The following is a 21,321-nucleotide window of genomic DNA, read 5'->3' as shown; positions in this document are numbered from 1 at the left end:
CGGCCGAGCCGAGCTGTGCCGGGGCCACTGCCGGGCCTGCGGGGCCGGGCCTGGGAGGTGCGGCCTACGGGGAGGGCCGGGCGTGCGCTGGGGGACGGTCCCGGGGATGTCGGGGAGACGGTCCAGGGGGGGCGGTCCCGGGTATCTCGGGGGTCTGAACTGGGAGTGCTGGGGGCCAGGCCAGGGTGTCCCAGGAGGCCTTAACCGGGACCGTCAAGGACCCGACCGGGGATCAAGGCCCTGGGCGGGGGTGGTGTGAGGCCTGCGCCGGGGATCCTGGCCAAGGGGTCCTGGGCACTGTGGCCACGGCCTGCGGAGGGCCCTGGCAGGGGCATCTCGGGGTTGCCAGGGGTGCTGGCAGCCCTGTCTCCAGGGAAGGTGTCGTTCGAGGCCCGCGGTGCTGTCCCCGCAGGCGATGGGTTCGTGCGAGCCCCCCAACTTCTCGTGGGTGTCGGCGGGGCGGCTGGCGGCGCTGGGCATGCCGCGGGAGCCGGGACACTACCGGTTCCTGCTGGCGCAGGGCGTGCGGCACTTGGTGTCGCTGACCGAGCGGCCGCCGCCGCACCACGGCTGCTGCCCTGCCCTGCAGCTGCACCGCTTCCGAGTGCCTGACTTCACCCCCCCGACCCCCGAGCAGATCCGCAGCTTCCTGCAGCTGCTGGAGGAGGCCAACGCCCGCGGCGAGGTACGGCGGAGAGCACCTCGCGGAGCGGGGGGGGGACACAGCACCGCGGGTCTGCGAGGTGGCATCCAGGTGGGGCCCACACCGAGGGGGTGATGCCAAGGGAGGCAGCGCCTGTCGCACCCAAGGGTGATGCCAGGAGCACAGGGGGACCACAGAAGGGACACCCACAGCAGGGATGTCCCTGGCAGGGACACCCCCAGCAAGGACACCCACGGAAGGGACCCCTCCAGCAGGGACCCCTCCAGGAGGGACACCCCTGGCAGGGATACCTCTGGCAAAGACCTTCACATCAGGGACACCCCCAGCAGGGACACCCTCAGGAGGGACACCCCCAGCAGGGACACCCCCAGGAGGGACCCCCCAGCAGAGATCTGCCCCAACAGGGACACCCCCATCAGGGACAGCTGAGTCCCTCCATAGCGATGCCAGCTGACAGCGTGGTGCTGCCCAGGCTGTGGCAGTGCACTGCATGCTGGGCCATGGCCGGACGGGCACCCTGCTGGCCTGCTACCTGGCACAGGCACAGAGGATGAGTGGCAGTGATGCCATCCGCGAGATCCGGCGGCTGCGGCCTGGCTCCATTGAGACGCAGGAGCAGGAGCAGGCAGTGATCCACTTTTGCCAGCAGGCTGGGTAGGTGCAGCACTCCCCTCCCCAAAGGCTCTCCTGGTGCCAAGCTGGGGGCACGGCTGGTGGCATCCCTGGCACAGGGAGTGGCAGGGGAGAGGCAGCTCCCAAAGCCACCCTGGCCCCTGGGGTCTGCCCTGTGACAGCACTGGACAGGACAGCAAGGAGCTGTGAGCAGGACCTGTGAGCAAGGAGCTGTGAGCAGGAGCTGTGAGCAGGAGCTGTGACCGCAGAGCAATGAGCAAGGAGCTGTGAGCACGACTGTGCCCCCCGGGCAGTGAGTGCTGCATGGGCACCAAATGCTGGGGGGCCCTTCCCAGCCCTGCAGTGCTGCTGTCCGTCCCCTCCTGCATTAAAGGACTCTTGTGTGGCTTCTCTCCAGGTCAGTCTGTGAAGAACTCTGTGGGCAGCACAGACACTCATGGCTCTGCCAAGGTCTCTGACACCAGACTGTGCTGCCCAGCTCGGTGGGCAGCGGTACCCTGGCCTGTGGGGGTCCTGGCTCTCTGGTCTGTGCCCAACCTCAGCCTTTGGGCACCTAAGCAGGCAGCTCAGGCCAGTGGCAGCCTGGGCTGCATCCAAAGCAGTGTGGCCAGAGCTGGAGAGAGAGGATCCTGCCCCTCTGCTCTGCTCTGCTCTGCTGTGGGCAGACCTCACCTGCAGCACTGCAGCCAGGGCTGGAGCCCTCAGCACAGCAAGGCCATGGAGCTGCTGCAGAGGGGCCAGAGGAGGCCAGCAAAATGCTGAGGGGCTTGGAGCAGCTCTGCTCTGGCACAGGCTGAGGGAGCTGGGGGGGTTCAGCCTGCAGAGGAGAAGGCTCCAGGGAGAGCTGAGAGCAGCTTGCAGGAGCTGCAGGGCTGCAAGAAGGCTGCAGAGGGACTGTGGCCAAAGGCCTGCAGGGACAGCACCAGGGGCAATGGCTTCAAAGCAGAGCAGAGCAGATTGAGATTGGAGGTGAGGAAGAAGTTGTGCAGCAGGAGGCTGCTGGAGCACTGCCACAGGTTGCCCAGGGAGGAGGTTGAGTTCCCAGCCCTGGAGATAGTGAAGGGGAGGCTGGAGAGGGCTGTGGGCAACCTGGGCTGGTGGAGGATGTCCCTGCTGGGTGCAGGGGGTTGGACTGGATGAGCTTTGGAGCTCCCTTCCAGCCCAGACCATTCTGTGTGACTGTGGTCCAGAGCTGGTCGCCTGCCAGAGCAGTGATGCCAGAGGGAAGTTGGCAGCCGTGGCAGCAGGCGAGGGCAGTCCTGGGGCGTTGGTGCTTACAGTGTAGCTTAGATGGAATTGAGACATCTCCATCCCAAAGTCCAATCCCCAAAATCTCTTCTCAGCTGCTCCTAACCTTGGTGGCATTTAAATCCTAAGTGCAAGGAGTGTCACTGTGCCTGGCCCCAGGCGTGGGCACATGGCTGGCACCGCCTGGCGCTCGCTGCACACGAGCACTGTGTCCACGCCCCAGGCTGCCAGGGACATTGCCTCTGCCAGGGACATTGCCTCTGCCAAGCAGCTCCACAGCCCCCCACACCTTGCTGAAACCCCAAAATGTTGTCACCTTCCCTTGGGAGCGAAGCAGCAGCACCTGGCACCGCTGGCAGAACTGCTGTGCCCTGCTCAGAGCCATGGCTGGGGGGGGAACTGAGAGCCTTAGACTGGCTCCAGCCCCTCCGCTCTGCCCAGTACCCCACAGCCTTTCCCTGGTGGGCACTGAGGAGGTGCCCATGTGCCACAGGCGGTGCCCCTGGTGGGCTGTGATAGCACAAGGGGAGGTGGAGCTGTCCAGGGGTCCTTGGCTTGCCCTGACCCCAATGCCTGGGGCACAGGTGGCTGTGGGGCACCCAGCATTGGGCAGGGATGGGGGCCCGGGGCGATGGGGATGGGCAGCAGTGCCCAGCTGCAGTGCCTAAGCCTGCAGGAGCTGCAGGGCTGCCATGGGCCCAGGAAAGCTGCTTACCCTCAAGCATTACTGCCCTTAGCTCCTCTTACTTTAGCTCTGTCCTTAATAGTCTCCAGGCTCAGCAGGCCGGGCCAGGCCGGGCTGCCGGGGGGCACCTGGGGACCCCCTGACCCAGGGCAGGGTGCCAGGACAAGGGGGCAGTGCCCAACCCCAGCCCGGTGCCCGACGCTGGTCCCACCACTCAGCAGTGACACAGAGCAGGGCCTAGCCTGGCACCCGCGCCCTGGCACAGCCATGCGCCAGCCTCGATGCCAGGCTGCACCGGGGCGGCAGGGCGCGGGGGATGTGCCCTCCCCGGCCAGGCCCTGTCCCAGGAGGCCTCCCAGAGCCCCTGGCCTGGCGGGCAGCCCAGCTCCGGCTCAGCCTGCAGGGTGGGGACATGGTGCCAGGGACACATTTAGGATGGGATTAGAGAGGAGGCATCTGGGGTGGGGAAGGGCAGGAGGGGAGCCCTGGCATGAGGGCAGTCACGGGGGTGCCCACATGCATGCTGGCTCCCTGCTGCAGGGCTCTGCACGGGGTGGCGTGGCCTGGCTTGGCATGGGGTGGTATGGCAGGAGAGAGGTTGGCATGGCTTGGCTTAAATTGGTGTGGTATGGTGTGGCAGGAGAGAGCTTGGTGTGGCATGGCTTGGCTTGGCTTGGCATGGCTTGGCTTGACTTGGCATGGCCTGGCTTGGCATAGCATGGCATGATATGGCAGGAGAGAGCTTGGCATGGCATGGCATAGCTTGGCATGGCTTGCCATAGCATGGCATAGCTTGGCTTGGCATGTTGGCTTGGCATGGCATGGGGTGATATGACAGGAGAGAGCTTGTCATGGCATGGCTTGTCTTGGTGTGGTGTGGTATTGCAGGAGAGAGCTTGGCATGGTGCAGGATATTATGGTATGGTGTGGCATAGCTTGGCTTGGTGTGATGTGGTGTGTGGCAGGAAAGGGCTCAGCATGGCATGGCTTGGTGTGGCATGGCATGGCTTGGTGTGGTTTGGCATGGCTTGGTGTGGCATGGCTTGGTTTGGCATGGCTTGGTTTGGCATGGCTTGGTGTGGCATGGCTTGGTGTGGCATGCCATGGCTTGGTGTGCCATGGCTTGGTGTGCCATGGCTTCGTGTGGCATGGCTTGGTGTGGCATGGCTTGGTGTGGCATGGCATGGCTTGGTGTGGCATGGCTTGGTATGGCATGGCTTGGCATGGCATGGCTTGGCGTGGCATGGCTTGGTTTGGCATGGCTTGGTGTGGCATGGCTTGGTGTGGCATGGCATGGCTTGGTGTGGCATGGCTTGGTGTGGCATGGCTTGGTGTGGCATGGCACACTGTCTCCCAGAGCACCCTCCAGGCAAGGGGATGGAGGCAGGAGAGGAACTGTGCTTGGAGAACAGCTCTGGTGAGGAGCAGGAGTAGGGAGGAGATCACAGCCCTGGGCTGGGCTCAGCTGCCTCCAGCGCTGGGTGGAACTCACCAGCTGCCTGTTGATGGGCTGCAGACCTTCAGGAGCAGCTTCTGCTGCCAATGCAGAGGCTCAAGGAGGACACACCTCCAGCTTCCCATCCCTCAGCCCATGGCAGCCTGGCTGGAGGTGATGGATGTCACCCCCCACCCCCCTAGGCACCTCCCAGCCCCTGCCATTAAGGGAGCTGGCAGAGGCTCTGGCAGCTGGGGCCGTGGTGTGTGACCCTCAGGGGCTGATCTCGGACCAGAAGCTGACCTGGGCTGGGCAGGAGGCAGTGAAGAGCCCTCCCTGCCAGCCCAAAGGTCCTCATGGAGCTGGGGGGCCTGAGCCTTGGGGGTGACACCCCCTGGGAGCTGCTTGAGGCAAGTGAGCAAATCTGGCCCCAAAGAGTGGGGCTGAGACCCCCAAGGAAGGGGATGGAGGAAGGAGAGGAACCATGCTTGGAGGACAGGTCTGGTGAGGAACAGGAGTAGGGAAGAGATCACAGCCCTGTGCTGGACCCTGGGGAGGCCACAGCTGCAATCCTGGGGGCAGGGTTGTGCTCCCCACTGCCAGAAGGACTTTGAGGGCTGGAGCAGGGCCAGAGAAGGGCAAGAGAGGTGGGGAAGGGTCTGGAGAAGAGGCTGGGGAGGAGCAGCTGAGGGAGCTGGTGGTGGGGAGGTTGGAGAAGAGGAGGCTGAGGGAGACCTCATTGCTCTCTGCAGCTCCTGAGAGGAGGCTGGAGCCAGGGGGGAGGTTGGGCTCTGCTCCCAAGGATCAAGTGATAGAAGAGGAAATGACTGAAATTCACAGATCACAGAATGCCAGGGGCTGGAAGGGACCTCTGGAGTTCCTCCAGTCCAAGCCCACTCCCAGAGCAGGGCACCCAGAGCAGGGCACCCAGAGCAGGTCACACAGGAACACATCCAGGAGGGTCTTGAATATCTTCAGAGAAGGAGACTCCACAGCCCCCTGGGCAGCCTGCTCCAGGGCTCTGTCACCCTCACAGTGACAAAATTCTTTCTCCTGTTTCCATGGCACTTCCTCAGCTTCCACCCCTGCCCCTTGAGCTGGCATTGGGCATCACCCAGCAGAGCCTGGCTCCAGCCTCTGGCACTCCCCCTGCACATCTTGATCCCCAGCAATGAGGTCACACTGAGGCTCCTCCTCTCCAAGCTGCAGACCCTCAGCTCCCTCAGGCTCTCCTCGTGAGGAAGATGTTCCACTGCCTGCAGCATCTTTGTGCCTCTGGGTTGGACTCTCTCCAGCAGTTCACTGAGGTCCTTCTTAACCTGAGGGGCCCAGAACTGGACACAAGATTCCAGATGTGGCCTCACCAGGGCAAAGTAAAGTGAGAGAAGAACCTCTCTTGACCTACTCACCACAGCCTTTCTAATCCACCCCAGACTGCCCTTGGCCTTCTTGGCCACAAGAGCACTTTGCTGGATCAGGGTCAACCTCCCACCTGCCAGGACCCCCAGGTCCTTTTCCCCTTCACTGCTCTCCAGCAGCTCTGTCTCCAACCGACACTGCTCCCTGGGGCTGTTCTTTTCCCAGGTATAAGACTCTCCCCTTGCCCTTGTTGAGCTTTATTCAGCTTCTCCCTGCCCAGCTCTCAGCCTGTCTCAGTCTCACTGAATGGCAGCACAACCCTCCTGTGCCAGCCACTCCACCCAGCCTTGTGTCAGCAAACTTCTGACAGTGCCCTCTGTGCCCCCATCCAGGTTGCTGATGAATTGCCCCAGAGGAGGTTCAGGTTCGTCACGAGGAGCAATTTGTGTCCTGCAGGAGTGGTCAGGGACTGGCCCAGGCTGCCCAGGGAGGTGGTGGAGTCTCCATCCCTGGAGCTGTTCTAGAAACCTATGGCCATGGTGCCTGGGGCCAGGGTTTGGTGGCCATGGTGGTGTTGGACTGGATGATTTTGGAGGAGCCTTTGCAGCCAAGACAATTCCGTGACGCCATGGCATGATGTGGTGTGGCAGGAGAGGGCTTGGCATGGCATGGCCTGGTTCCTTGGGGGTGCCATGGTCTGACATGGCAGGGAAGGGCTCTGAGCAGCAGAGCACAGCTTGGCACAGCTCAGCACGGCAGGGCCTGGCCATGTATTGCCAACACTCCCGGCCGGGCAGGCTTTGCCATGCCGCAGTCGCTGCCCGGTGTGCGCCGCCGTGTCCCGGGGGTGCCTGGCTCCGCCCTGGTTCCGCCCCGGTCCCGCCCGAACTACAGCTCCCGGCAGCCCTCGTGGGCCGTGCCCCGCGCCGCCATTGGATGCCTGGAGCGGCCCTCCCCATTGGCTGTCGCCGTGGCAACGAGAGTGGGCGGGGCCTCGGGTTTGTTTGTGGCCGCCCGGCGGCGGCGGCCGGAGCCGAGCGGGAGGCTATGAGGAGCGGCGGGACGCGGAGCCGCCAGCGCCCCCCGCCCGGGGCTGCTGCGCCGTGGGCAGCCCGGCCGAGCCCGCCGGTCCTCGGGCCCTGAGCCACCGGCACCGCGCAGGCCCCCGGCGACCCGCCGCCGCCACTCGGTTCCCCCGCCGTGGGCTATGCGGTGGTGGCTGCGCGCCGCCGTCCTCAGCCTGCTCGCCGGCGCCGGCGCTGAGGGTAAGGGGCCGCCGCTGGTTCAACCGGGGCGTAAGTCTGGGGCGGGGGCGGGCGCGCTGCTGGCGGGGCCGGTCTGGCCGGTGCCGGGCCCCTAGGAGGCGAGTGGCGGCGGGGACAGCGCGCACGTGGTGCTGTTCCTGGGGCCGGGGGGCAGCCGGGACAGCCGGCTGGGGAAGGGGCTGGAGCAGGGTCCCGTCCCGGTGTCGGGACTCAGCTTTCTCCCGCCTCGGTCCCGGCAGGCAGCGGGCAGAGCGAGTCCCGGGCCGTGGTGGGGCGAGTAGGGGAGAGTACGGTGCTGGGCTGCGACCTCCTGGACGCCCACGAGGCTCGTCCCCCGCTCTACGTGATCGAGTGGGTTCGCTTCGGCTTCGTTCTCCCCATCTTCATCAAGTTCGGGCTCTACTCGCCGCGGGTGGACCCGGAGTACGCCGGTAAGCCCCGGCGCTGGGGCGGGCACGGGGTCCTGGGGGTCCCGACCGGGGCAGGATGCGAGGCTGGCCGGGCTGCCCCCCAGCTCTGCTCTCCTTGGCTGGGCCTCAGCCGAGGGCTGCCCCTGTCAGACCTCATTAATCATGCTCCCGGGGCGGTGGGGACGCGAGGGGCTGTCCCCCAGCCCCGGGCAGCTCAAGGGGACAGGGTGAGGTCCCCAGGGCAGGGCACGTCCCCTCTTCGTGCGGCAGCTCCAGGGGTGGCACAGGGGAGACCCAGCTCACAGCCCCCGACCCGGCTCGGGACCCCTGCCACGATGGCAACAGGAGAAGCTCCCCTGGCACCACTCACTCTGGAACAAGGCAGCCAAGTGCCCCCCAGACTGTGGCATCGTGATGCTGCCTACTGGGCTGTCCTGGCTCCCCCATCCTGCCTGATGTGCTGAGCTAGGGCTGTGGGTGCCCAAGTGCTGCCAGGCCACTGTCCTGACCCATGCTGGTGGCTCAAAGGCTGAGCCTGGGGAGGGGGTTTTGGTGAAGCTGCTGATTGCCAGCGCTGGGCTGGCTGGGATTTGGAGCAAAGCTGTGCTGGGGAAGGGCTGCTGCGTGGGAGGGGAATCTTGGCCTCTTTGCTGGGTATTTAAAGGGAGGCAGTGGCAGACCTTGAGGGATCCCTGCCAGGGGCATCCCTGCGAGCACAGAGCTGAAGGCAACAGAGCATCCCTCGAGGAGAGGGCAGCTGGGGAGGAGGGGAGGGGCTGCAGGTTGGCAGCATCTTGGGCTGAGCCTGGCTGGAGCTCTGGATGGTGCCAAGATCAGGAACCCGCCCTGCTGCCAAAACCAACCCTCTCCTGAACATGCTCCAGAAATGCCCAGCAGGCTGAAGGCTGAGCCTGGCTTGGCCACGGGCACATCTGCTCCCTCATCCCGGGCTGTGCAGGAGGAGACTGATTTTGGGGCACACTTGGGGGTCTCTCCTTGCTGCTGGGCACACCTTCACTCCACAGCCAGCCCCAGGCAGTGACAATAAACCCTGCAGAGCTGCCAAGGCCTCTCCTGTCCTGGGAGAGCTGGGCTGGGCTCCTGTTACCTGAGCCCAGCGCTGGGGCCCCTCAGCTGCAGGAGCTCCTCCGGTTACCCAGAAAGGGCCTGGCAGCTCCTGCCTGCGCTGCCCGCAGCCCTCCCCCTGTCCCGGGGGGCTGTGGAGCAGGTTGGGATCAGTGCTGGGAGCGGGGAGAGGATGTGATGGGGGAAGGGGGCTGGTGGCTGTAATGAGGGCGAAGTGGGTGGGCAGAGGGGGCTGGTGGCTGTCACCATGGCAGCGGGGGTGGCTTGCTCTCAATCCTCTGAGAGGCTGGGAAGGGGCAGAGGGAAGGAAAGGGGCTGTGGGTACAGGGGAAGGGTGAGTACAGCCCTCCCCATCCAGCCCTTCCCAGGCAGAGCAGCTCAGGTGTCACCCAGGGGGACCAGGAAGGCCTTGCTGTCACCCATGTCAGGCAATTTGGGGTGTCCTGGGGACAGGCTGGGCTGCAGCCACCTCCAGAGAGCCCTTGGGGTTGCTTGGGGGATCAAGGTCAGCTTCCTCCCAGGTGCCACCATCCCCCAGTGTCATGGACCCCTGTGTGCCCTGCAGCAGGGCTGGTGGTCCCTGTCCCAGCTGCCTGCCTGGGCACCCCGGCCCTGGCGCTGAGCACGGCGCTGGGCTGTGGCCCCCTTTGTGTCCCTCTGAATGGCGGTTGCCAGGCACTGGGGGATGCTGGTCTGGAGGGCAGCAGCCGTTTTGTTATCGGCAGGGTGGTGGAAGAGGAGGAGGGGGCTGGGGCCTGCAGAGGGGATTAGGGGGAGGCTGGGGGGGGCGTCCCCAGGGCATGCTGATCCCTTCCAAAGGGACCTTTGTTCGGGAGCCTGCTGCTGCCACCGGCTCCTGAGGCTTGCAAGCTGGCAGCTGCGGGCAGGGATGAGGCTTCCCAGGGCTCCGTGTGGGAGCTGGTGAGGGGTGGGAGGACCTTTGTCCTGCAGGTCTCCTGCCATTGCTTCCCCTCCCTTGCTTTTGAGGTGTGCCTGGGGCACTGCTTCGTGCCAGAGGCACCCAGACACACATCAATCCCTCTGCCCCCACACCTCCAGCCACCCTGGGTCTGGGCTGGCATTGGCCATGGGGAGCAGCAGGAAGGATTGGGGACTGTAGTGGCTGGAAGCAGCTCTGGGTGCTGTTGGGAAGAGGTGGCAGAGGTTTGTGTGCTGGGTTTGCATGGCCCCAGAACTTGGCACAGGATCCTGCCCCACCACCCACCCAGCATCCATACCCCAACCAGTCTGCCTAAGTCTCACTACCCATCCTCCTCCTCCTCACAAGGCTCTTCCAGCAGGATGCAGCCTTCCTCTGCTGGTAGCACCCACATGGTGCCCAACCTGGGCTCTGGTGGCTTGGGCAGTGCATGAGGACTGCCCATGGCACCGAGCTCCTGGAGAGAGCTGATAGTGGGGCTCAGGGCAGATTTGCTTTGTTGGAAACACCTCTGGAAGCTGCTGGTCCCTGGGCAGCTCTGGAGTGTTGACAAGAGCATCTTGGGCAGCTCCGATGCCAAGAGCTCCAGGCGGTGCCACCCTGCGACCCTGCCCAGCTGTGCTGGGAGTGAGGCCACCCCTGCTGTGCCATGCCCTGGGCTGAGCCCAGCCCGGAGTGGCTCTCGGGGTCACGGATGCTGGCAGGGGACAGGGGGCACAGACCTCCTGGGGTGCCAGGGCAGTGGGTGCCGTTCTGCTGTGCACCCCAGGCAGGGCTGAGCCAATTGCCCGCTGCAGGCCTGAGCCGATTATGGCTCTGATAATAGCCCGGGGGATTAAGGAGCCGCTCGCTGCCGCTTTGCGCCCTTATCCTCCTCCTCATCAAAGAGGCCGTGGGGCGCAGGGCTGCTGCCTGCTCGGGACGAGGGCTCTGTGGCCCGGAGAGACCCCCCAGGGCCGTGCCCCTCGAGGTGTCAGCGCCACTTGTCGCTGAGAGGTGGGCGAGGAGTTCGGCCTGAGCCCCTGTGTCCTGTTCCGCAGGGAGAGGGACGGTGCGGGGGTGCCCAGGGCTTAGCAGGGCTCCTAAGGGTGAGGCTGCCGGGGGGGTGCTCCCGGGCAAAAGGGCGGACGAGGCTGCGGGGGAAGGGTCCCTGGAAGGCAGGGGGGAGGGTGCGGGGAGGGACTCGCAGCTCGAGGAGGGGGCGGCGGGACCGGTTCTGCTGCCCGGCTGCTAGGAGCGATGCTGGAGGCACAGGAACTCACTTCGCCGGGGGTCCCTGCCCAGGGCACTCTCTATGGCAGGAGCAGGGCCAGGTGTCGGTGCCCGACCTGCACCGCGCTGCGGCCGCCCCCGCGCCTGTTCCGCAGCCGTTCCCAGCCACCTGCGGCGCCGGCTGAGGCCAAAGCCACCCAAGCACGGCACGGCCACACCACTGCCAAGTGGGGCAGTCGGTCCCGCGCCCCGGGGAAGCCACCGAGCCCGCAACGGGGGCCGGTGGTGCGTGGGCAGGCACTCCGGGAAGGCGGGTGGCCCGGGGACGCGGCTGGCCCTGGCAAGCAGGTGGCCCGGGCAGGCGAATGGCCCTGGCAGACGGGTGGCTCGGGCAGGAGGGTGGCCCCTGGCGGCAGGTGTCCCTGGTGGGCTGGTAGCCCCCGGAGGCAGGTGGCCTTGGCAGGTGGGTGGCCCGGGGACGCGGGTGGCCCTAGCGAGCTGGTGGTCCTAGCAGGCGAGTGGCCCCGGGACGCGGGTGGCCCCGGGACGCGGGTGGCCCGGGCAGGAAGGTGGTCCCCGGAGGCTGGTGGCTCCGGGTCGCGGCTGCCACGGCTGCTGCTGTGCCTCCCGCAGGCCGGGTGCGGATCGAGCGCGGTGCCTCGCTGCGCATCGCCGCCCTGCGCGCCGCCGACCAGGGCTGGTACGAGTGCAGAGTGCTCTTCCTCGACCGCCACAGCACCGACGCCGACTTCCGGAACGGTTCCTGGATCCACCTCACCGTCAACGGTACCCCCGGATCACCCCCACCCGCCGCCCTGCCTGGCACTGGCCAAGAGCTCTCCAGGCTGGGGCCGTCCCTTCCAGAATGGGTTAAGCCGGGCCAGGGGGTGAGGGTCTGGACTTGCCTTTGCAGCACCCCCAGCCTTCCTGGAGACCCCCCCTGCCCTCGTGGAGGTGCGGGACCAGGACGCCCTGAGCCTTACCTGCACAGCTGTCGGCAACCCCCCGCCCGTTGTCACCTGGCAGAGGAGTGAGGTGGCAGTGCAGAGCGGGGGCACGGTGCAGGTGAGGGCACAGGTCCCTGGTCACCCCCCACCTCCACCGGGGCCTCCCGGGGCTGCCAGGCTTGCCGAGCACCACAGCTCTGCCTTGCTGCACAGCGGGCACCTGGGCCCCACCGTGGTGGCATCCACCTCCTGCCACCAGCCCTGCCCACGGTAGCGTGTGCCCCAGGGTGTCCTGTCCCTTGGTGGCTGTGCCATGCACCTGGTGCCGTTGCAGGTGAGGAACGGGACGCTGAGCATCACTGCAGTGGACCGTGCCAGCGCGGGCACCTACACCTGCCATGCTTCCAGCCAGGAGGGCACCGTCACCCACAGCACCCGCGTGCTCGTGCAGGGTGAGAGCAGTGCCACAGACCACAGTGGGGAGGCCACTCCACAGGGCTCGGTTTGGGGACTTCAGATGGGACCATTCCCTGTCCCCATGCCCTCTCCTCCTCACTGCAGGGCCACCCCTCATCGTGGTGCCACCCCAGAACCTCACTGTCAATGTCTCCCAAGATGCCTTTCTGGCATGCCAGGCTGAGGCGTACCCAGGCAACCTCACCTACACCTGGTTCCAGGGCAGCACAAATGTCTTCCACCTCAGGTACAGGGGGGACAGGGATGGCACCGAGGTGGCCACAGGCTCCTGCCAGCGGTGCTGGGGCTGCTGTGGCCCCCTGGATCGGAGCAGGATGAGCTCACTGGGTGCATGGCAGGGGGGTTCCACTCATCCCAGGGCAGTGGGGTCGGTCCCAGCCATGCCTCCCCTTGCCCTGCAGCCACCTCCAGGCTCGGGTCCGGGTGCTGGTGGATGGGAGCCTCCTGCTGCAGCAGACGGCCCCAGAGGACGCTGGCAGATACACCTGCACCCCCAGCAACGGGCTGTGGCAGCCTCCCTCAGCCTCAGCCTTCCTCACCGTGCTCTGTAAGAGCCCCTCCTGGGCCCAGCCCACACTGTCAAAAAGCAGCAAAAAGACCCCCAGTGGGCCAGCTGGGGGGGATCCCCACAGGCTGCAGTGGGGCAGCAATGCCCCTTCCGCTGCCACAGCGACCCCAGCAGCCTGTTTGTCCTTGCAGATCCTGCCCAGGTGACCACCATGCTCCCTGAGACTCCCCTGCCCAAGGGCATGCAGGGTGTGATCCGCTGCCCCACCAGGGCCAACCCTCCCCTGCTCTCTGTCAGCTGGACGAGGGATGGGCACCCGCTGGAGCTGGGCAAGGTACTGCTGCTCGTTCCCCGTGCCCTGCCCTTCCCACCGTGCTGAGCCTCTCACCCTGACCCCTTGCCCCCCTCTGCCAGCTCCCTGGCTGGTCCATGAGAGCTGATGGCTCTCTTGTCATCGCCACGGGGAACGACGATGCGCTGGGGGTGTACACCTGCACCCCCTACAACAGCTACGGCACCGCCGGCGAGTCCCAGCCCACCAGGGTCCTGCTGAAGGTGAGGCTGGCGCTGGGGACCCTGCCTGAGCCCAGGCTGCTTCCACCCTGCCATGTCCAGCATCCTGAGTGCACTGTGTGGCTGTCAGGCTGCCCTGCTGTGGGGCTGTGCCACCAAGCCTCACCCCCTGCCTGCCTGCCTGTCCCCCAGGACCCTCCTGCCTTCACTGTGCGCCCCAAGGAGGAATATTTCCAGGAGGTGGGCAGGGAGCTGGTGATCCCCTGCACTGCCCATGGGGATCCCCCACCCACCATCACCTGGCTGAAGGTAGGAGCCATGGTTCTGGGGAGCCAGCTGTGAGCCCTCCTGAGAGGGAGGCCTCTGTGGTCTCGCTTTAGGGCACTTGCCATGTCCACATACCCCTACAGATGGTGCAGGGACACATCTCTCCAGGTTCCTGCAGAAGGGGCTCAGAGCACTTTGCTTTGGTTGCCCTCTAAGAGAGGACCCTGGCACAGGTTGCCCAGGGAGGCTGTGGCTGCCCCTTCCCTGGAGGTGTTCCAAGCCAGGCTGGATGTGGTCCTGAGCAAGCTGGGCTGGTGGGAGGTGTCCCTACCCATGGCAGGGGGTTGGAGCTGGATGAGCTTTGAGCTCCCTTCCAACCCAACCCATTCTGTGAATCTCTGAATCTGAACCAGGGCAAAATCCTGCCCCTCGCTGCCTAAAGCAGCCCCAGGGCAGGGGGAGGGTTCATGTGGGTTGCCCCAGCCCTGGGGGTGGGAGATTGTGGTTGCCCACCCTCAGCATGCCCATGGCTTGCTGTGCAGGTGGGCAGTGTGGGGAAGAGCAGTGCCCAGGTGGATGTGAACAGCAGCCTGGTCCTGCGCCCCCTCACCAAGGAGCAGCATGGGCTCTGGGAGTGCAGGGCCAGCAGCCAGGTGGCCACCATCAGTGCCACTACCTTGGTCCACGTGCTGGGTGAGTCACTGGTGCCTGGCAGGCAGAGGCCGTGGGTGGACACCACCAACCTCCCTGTGCCCCTCCACAGCTGTCTCAGTTGTCTGCTCTCCTGGTGAGTTCTCTCTGCTTCCCCCACCAGGGACCAGTCCCCACGCTGTCACCAACGTCTCTGTGCTCCCACTCCTGCTGGCAGCCAACATCTCCTGGGAGCCAGGCTTTGATGGGGGCTACTTCCAGAGGTTCAGCGTCTGGTACACCCCACTGTGAGTCCCACCCACCCTCCTACACCCCACCTGGGGCTCTCAGCTCTGGGCTTATGTGTCTCACCTCTGCTGCTCAGGGTGAAGCAGCCTCCCCGGGCTCATCACGACTGGGTGTCGCTCTCGGTGCCGGTGGGGGCTCAGCACCTCGTGGTGGAGAATCTGCAGCCAGACTTGAGCTACCAGTTCAGTGTCCTGGCCCAGAACAAGCTGGGCAGTGGCCCCTTCAGCCAGATCGTCACCTCCGTGCCCAGGGGTAAGACGGGGCCTGTGCACCCCCCCAAAGCAGCCCCCCAGGACCCTCAAGAACACAGGAGGCTGCCCTGCATCAACTCCCACACCAGCATCCTGAGGAGGAGCTTGGAGTGAGGCTGGTGTTGGCCTCTACTCCCAAGTAACTAATGACAGGATGAGAGGAAATGGCCTCAAACTGCACCAGGGGAGGTTTAGGTTGGAGATCAGAAAGAATTTCCTTGCTGCAGGAGTGGCCAGGCTCTGGAACAGGCTGCCCAGGGAGGTGGTGGTGGAGTCTCCATCTCTGGAGGGCTTCCAGAAATGGGACAGGGTCTTAGTGGAGGTGCTGGGGCAAAGGTTGGACTCAGTGCTCTTAGGTCTTTGCCAACCTTCCTGCTCCTGTGCTCCCCTCTGTCCCCAGTGCTTTTAGAGAGGTCTCTGCCAACCTTCCTGCTCCTCTGCTCCCCTCTGTCCCCAGGCGTCCCAGTGACCACAGTGCCTGCCGAGCCTCCAGCCATCACGCTGGGAGTCTTCCTGTCCCCACCGCAGGCTCTGACGGCCAACGAGACCCTGCGGGGGGTCCTGCTGCGCTGGCAGCCCCCAGCCCAGCTCTCAGTGGCACTGAGCGGCTACGCCCTGGAGCTGCGGCAGGACAGGGGCGGCTGGGAGGTGCTGGACCGCTCCATCCCCAGCACCAAGACACAGGTCCTGGTGCCAGGACTCATCAAGGTGGGAATGGTTGGTGGAGGCTCCCTGGCTGTGGGATGGCTCCAGGGGGGATGTGGCAAAGGGAGGGGGAAGGCCTGAAGGGGCTCCAGGAGAGCTGGGAAGGGACTTCGGAAAAGGGCTTGGGGTGACAGGATGAGTGGCAATGGATTTGAGCTGCGAGAGAGGAGATTGAGAGTGGAGATGAGGGAGAAATTCTTTAGAGTGAGGGAAGGGAGACCCTGGAACAAGTTGCCCAGGGAGGCTGTGGCTGCCCCCTCCCTGGAGGTGTTCCAGGCCAGGCTGGATGAGGCCTTGAGCAAGCTGGGCTGGTGGGAGGTGTCCCTGCCCACAGCAGGGGCTTGGAACTGGTTGATCTTGGGGGTCCCTTCCAACCCAACCCATTCCACAAGTCTCTGAATCTCCTGCATGGCTGCTGCCCAGAACTGGGGCATGTGGTGATGCCACATCACCGCCTGGCTCTGCAGCAAAGTGGGCTGGGGCCTGGCTGGCACCTGGCTGGCTGCTGTGCCAACAGGGCCCATGGCCCTCTGCCCCCCAGGACGCCTTCTATGAGTTCCGACTGGTGGCCTTTGCTGGCAGCTACATCAGCGACCCCAGCAACACAGTGAACGTCTCCACAGCAGGTGAGGCCTGGGCTGCCACCCAGGGCTGCCTCCTGCCCTGGGAACAGAAACCAGGGGTGTAAAATGCCCAGTGTGGTTCAGGGGTGTAAAATGCCCAGTGTGGTTCAGGGGTATAAAATGCCCAGTGTGGTTCAGGGGTGTAAAATGCCCAGCGTGGTTCAGGGGTATAAAATGCCCAGTGTGATTCAGGGGTATAAAATGCCCAGCGTGGTTCAGGGGTATAAAATGCCCAGTGTGATTCAGGGGTATAAAATGCCCAGTGTGGTTCAGCACCCCAAGCTGCTAGGCCCAGGGGATGCAGAGTTCAGAGCAGGAGCCCAAAGCTCACACCTGGGAGCAGCGCTCTCCATGTGCACATCTCTGGTGTGACTTTGGTCTCAGGGCCCACATAGAGCTCTGCGTGGAGCATCCCTGCCCTTGGAGCTTGGCATGGCAGAGGGCACAGACCCACCCCAAGGCAGAGCAGCCCTGAGGGGTGAGAGAGCAAGGGCTCTGCTGCTTCCTGCTGGCACTGGCAAGGCCAGGGAGGCTGTGCCCACTGTGTTGGCTGCCCTGTGGGTGCCCCAGCCTCTGTCTTCTGTCTGTCCCAGGCATGGAGGTGTATCCATCCCGCACCCAGCTGCCAGAGCTCCTGCCACAGCCGGTGCTGGCAGGAGTGGTTGGGGGGATCTGCTTCCTCAGCGTGGCTGTCATCCTCAGCACCATGGCCGCCTGCATCATGAGCCGCCGGCGCGCCGCCCGCAGCCAGAAGAGGAGGCAAGGTAGGAGCTGGCTGCCTGGGGGCAGGCCCCTGGGTCCCAAGGCTCCCAGGGAGCTCAAAGCACCACATGCAGGGAGGGTGGCAGGAGTCGGTGCCCAGGGCTGGGGGCAGAGCAGGCAGCCCAGGGTGAGCAGCAGGGTTGAGTGGTTGCCGCTGTCTCCTGGTCATCACTTTTTTGAGTTGCTGCCTGTGTGATCCCCTTTGTGTTCTCATGACCTTCCAGATCCACCACTCGTCTTCTCCCCCAGCAAGAAGCTTCCACCTCCACAGTAAGTCATTCCATGCCGTGCCATGCCATGCTGTGCCATGCTGTGCTATGCCATGCCACGCTCCCCGCCCCGTGCTCCCACTCCCTCCCTGTGCTCCCCATTGTTCGCTCACCTCTGGCTGAGGGCAGAGGGTCAGACTGGGGGGGCAGCTGCAGAGGTGGCTTTAGGAGAGGGGTGCTGGGGGTCAGGGCATGCCATGGGGTAGGGCTGAAGCAGCAGCAGGGGTGTAGAGCCTGCAGCAGCAGTGCAGGGTCATGGTGCCTGCTGGCAGATGCATGGCACAGGCTCTCCTGGAATGGGGGGCAGCCAGAGGAGCACAGCAGGACAAGCCAAGTGGTTCTCCCCTTCCACTCTGCTCTTGTGAGACCCCAGCTGCAGCACTGTGCCCAAGTCTGGGGTGCCCAAGACAAGAAGGACATGCAACTGTTGGAACGGGTCCAGAGGAGGCCACTGAGAGGATCAGAGGCTGGAGAACCTCCCCTATGGGGTACAGACTTGCAGAGTTGGGGCTGCCCAGCCTGGAGAAGAGAAGGCTCCAGGGAGACCTCCAGTAGCTGAAGGGGCTCCAGGGGAGCTGGGGAAGGGACTTCTGATGAGGGCTTGGGGTGACAGCATGAGGAACAGTGGCTTTGAGATGGGAGAGTGGAGATTGAGACTGGAGATAAAGAAGAAATTGTTGAGAATGAGGCTGGGGAGAGCCTGGCACAGGCTGCCCAGGGAGTGTGGCTTCCTCCTCCCTGGAGGTGTTCCAGGACTGGCTGGATGAGATCTTGAGCAACCTGGGCTGGTGGGAGGTGTCCCTGCCCATGGCAGGGGGGTTGGAACTGGATGAGCTTTGAGGGCTCTTCCGACCCAACCCATTCCTCGAATCAGGGTGTTCAGCATCTTTCCCCCTTCCCTGCAGCGATTCTCGTGGCTCTGGTAGCCCAGACAGCACCATGAAGCTGAAGCTGCAGGCATCTCCCTACCGCAGCCTGCGCCGGACGCTGCTGTGGGGCGAGAAGGCTGGCACTAGCCTGGGCCTCAGCATTGCCGGGGCCGGGTCGCGGTACGCCGTGTACGAGAGCCACGTCGGGGAGCAGATGCCCCTGGAGCGCATCTGCCGCGGCCCCGACGGCCGTTTCGTGGTGGAGAGCGAACAGCAGGCTCAGGAGAGCGGCTCCGAGGCGCTGCCCTACTCCCAGCCGGAGCCGCGTCCTCAGCAGGGCCCCCCCGGGCCACAGCCCGAGCCCTACCTCCAGCTGCCTGAGGAGGAGGAGGAGCCCATCTGGCGCAAGGGGGTCTCGCTGCGCCCCCGGCCCGCCGGCCAAGCCCGACGTGGAGCCCAGGCCGCCAGCTACCGCCACGGCCGCTACTTCGGCTACGGCAGCAGCAGCCCCGTGGACGAGGCTGCAGCTTTGTGCATCATCAACATCAGCCCCGTGGCCTCAGCCGCCACGCTGCCTTACGGCGCCGCGGAGGAGCCGCACGCCAGCCTCGAGCCCTGCCCAAGCACCGCCAGCGCCCTCTGGGACTCGCTGCCCCTCGAGGGCTCCCCGCGGCCGCCCCGCAGCCCCCCGGCGCCCCCCAGCCCCGAGCGCAGCCGGCAGGCGGCCGGCCCCGCGGTGCCGAGCAGCATCCTGCAGTACCTGAGCCTGCCCTTCTTCAAGGAGATGTGCGTGGACGGGGACTGGCCGCCCTCGGAGGAGCCGGCAGAGCCCAGCCGCGCCGCTCTCCGGCCGGAGCCTGCCCACAGCCCCCCACACACCCCGCTGGGGGCTGGGGGCTCCCCACAGCACGCAGGGCGGACGCTGTGCCCGGACTGCATTGACACATGTGCCAACGTCACCTCCCCCCCTTCCACCGCTTTCCTCAAGCCCCCCAGGCTGCCGGTGGGTCCTGCCAAGGCCTCGCTGCCTGGCACAGCTGCCTGGCACAGCTCCCCCAGTCCCAGAGCTGGCCTGCGACCCCAAACCCCGCCAGCTCACCACCTCCCTACCACCAACAGCAGGACTGAGGCTGTGCCCTCAGCTGGCACCACGGAACCTGGCTGGGCACCAGGCAGGCCACTGGATCCTGCCCCTCAGGAGAAACTGCTGCGGGGCAGTCTGACCAGCCAGAGCAGTGGCCGGGGCAGTGCCTCCTTCTTGCGGCCCCCATCCCTGGCTCCCTCCCTAGGGGGCAACTGCCTCAGCACAGCCCTCGGGGACGGGGGCAGCTGGCACAGCGGAGGCTCAGCAGCAGAGGAGGGCAGAACGAGGATGGATCCAGTCCTTGGCGGTACCGGAAAGAGGTGAGCCGCAGGCAGGACGCCGACGACGAGCCGGCTCATGCCAGGGCAGCTCTCAGCCTGTCCCACAGGGTTTGGCCAGGGCTGGCCCAGCACGGAGCTGCCCCACTGCTTCCCAGCCCTTGCAGCATCCCGACCACGGCTCCCTGGGAGGACAGCCCTCGATGGGGTCCCCACCACCCCTGCCCCTGGGGAATTGCCCCATCCGTCCCTGCAGCATCCCTGCCCACCCTTGCTACCCTCAGTGTCCCTCTGTCCCTCGGGCCGGCTGTGGGGCCCGTCCTGACGCCCAGCCCCACAGGAGGAACACATCGGTGGATGAGAACTACGAGTGGGACGCGGAGTTCGCGCTGGAGTCGGACATCCTGGAGGCTCTGCAGCTGTACCGCAGCGGGGCCCCGGCCCGGCCGGTCTCCACGATCGCCCTGCGCGACCTCGAGCGGCAGAGTGAGTGTGGCACCCCCGGACCCCCCGCCTGCCGCGGCCCCCCCGGGCTGCCCCCCACCCTGCCCAGGGCCAGGCGTTTGCAGAAAGGGGGTGGCAGGGCCCTTTGGCACCCACGCCCCTGGGGGTGGCTGGGTGGTCAGGCGATGCAGCGGGGCCGGACCCTGCCTGTCTCCTCACAGAGCCCGGCAGCAGTTCCTCGCCGGTGAGCTCGGTGTCGGCGGAGGTGTTGGCGGCGGTAGCGGGCGGCCCCCCGGACCGCAGCACAGCCCTGCACCGGGAGCTGGTGGCCTCCCGGCGGCGCAGGGAGGTGACCCAGCAGCGGCGGCAGCAGAGGCTGGGCCAGCGCGGGGGCTGTGGTGAGCGCTTCGAGCTGGCCACACTGCTCTAGGGACCCCCTGGGACTCCCCCTGGAACCGCCTGGGGGCCCTGCACCAGTGAGTGGTGGGGTGGAATAAAGAGGCGTGAGAGCAGCACCAGCTTACGTGTGGCAGGGGGACAGGTGCCCGTTACCCTGGGGCACCCCTTGGCCCCAGCATCCTTGGCCCCTTCAGGGTCCTGTCACCCACCCATCCCAGAACTCCCCATCCCGGTGCTTCTTGCACATCTGCGGGGCACAGCCCCCCATCTTCTCTCCATCCCATCACCCCAGTCCCATCCCATCATCCCGGCACCATCCCATCACCCCAGCCCCATCCCATCACCCCAGCCCCATTCAATCCCCCCTCTTCCAATCCTCTCCTGCCCTCCCATCACCTCCCCCGTCTCCATCATTCCCCCCATCCGCTCACCCCCTCCCCGTTCCATCATCCCCCTTCTCGCCGTGTCCCATCATCTCCTCATGCCTGTGTCACCCCTCCCAGTCTCTTCTTCCAGAAGCATCTCCCTCCGCCCCCTCCGTTCCCGGTTCCCCCCTTCCGTTCTGCTATGTCTCTCACACCGCCTTCCCGGTGTGTTCCCCCCCGCCCAGCTCTGGCTCCCGGGCCGCGGGCGGGGCCAGCGCCGCTCGTTCCCTTCTATGGTCACAGCGCGGGCGCGCGTCACGGGGGCGGGAGCGCGCCGCGTGACGTCACCGGACCCGCCCTGCGCCGGGGGTCGCGGCTGGGCTGTGCCCCAGGTCGCCTCGCGTAACCCCCGACCTGGCTCTGGAACCCCCATTCCCCCGACGGCTCTGCCACGTCCCCCCGCGTCACTCTGCCTGTTCCCGGTGCCACCCCCGGGCCTGCCCCCATCTCATCCCTCTCCCCCCAGTGTCCCCCCTCACCCTGCCCTGTATCCCCTGAGGGTCCTGCCCCTGTCACTCCTGCACCGTCTGCAGCTACATCCCCTGACCACCCTGCCCTGTGCACCCTCTCACTTCTGTACCGGCCCCAGCCCTGGCCCCCTGAGTCCTGCCATGTGCCACCCCT

The 21,321-nt window shown here is 65.8% G+C and overlaps 2 protein-coding genes across 2 annotated transcripts; both read left to right on the top strand.

The window, feature by feature from the left end:
• The first annotated feature begins 406 nt into the window (after positions 1-406).
• On the top strand, positions 407-1,678 carry DUSP23 (dual specificity phosphatase 23). Its single transcript, XM_054398520.1, has 3 exons — positions 407-685; positions 1,137-1,318; positions 1,459-1,678. The coding sequence occupies exons 1-3, from the start codon at positions 416-418 to the stop codon at positions 1,484-1,486; spliced, it is 480 nt and encodes a 159-aa protein (XP_054254495.1). The 5' UTR covers positions 407-415; the 3' UTR covers positions 1,487-1,678.
• A 5,553-nt stretch (positions 1,679-7,231) lies between these two features.
• IGSF9 (immunoglobulin superfamily member 9) lies at positions 7,232-20,303 on the top strand. The gene is made up of 20 exons (XM_054398514.1): positions 7,232-7,289; positions 7,529-7,720; positions 11,571-11,723; positions 11,851-12,002; positions 12,219-12,336; positions 12,446-12,587; positions 12,763-12,908; positions 13,061-13,203; positions 13,284-13,424; positions 13,575-13,691; positions 14,192-14,342; positions 14,464-14,587; positions 14,665-14,840; positions 15,297-15,547; positions 16,086-16,170; positions 16,761-16,931; positions 17,154-17,199; positions 18,104-19,471; positions 19,770-19,915; positions 20,095-20,303. The coding sequence occupies exons 1-20, from the start codon at positions 7,232-7,234 to the stop codon at positions 20,301-20,303; spliced, it is 4,089 nt and encodes a 1,362-aa protein (XP_054254489.1).
• Positions 20,304-21,321: the final 1,018 nt, after the last annotated feature.

The sequence above is a fragment of the Indicator indicator genome, unplaced genomic scaffold (assembly GCF_027791375.1).
Source record: "Indicator indicator isolate 239-I01 unplaced genomic scaffold, UM_Iind_1.1 iindUn_scaffold_62, whole genome shotgun sequence".
Classification (NCBI taxonomy): domain Eukaryota; kingdom Metazoa; phylum Chordata; class Aves; order Piciformes; family Indicatoridae; genus Indicator; species Indicator indicator.
The sequence above is the reverse complement of the archived record's forward strand: the minus strand, read 5'-3'. Positions and strand labels throughout refer to the sequence as shown.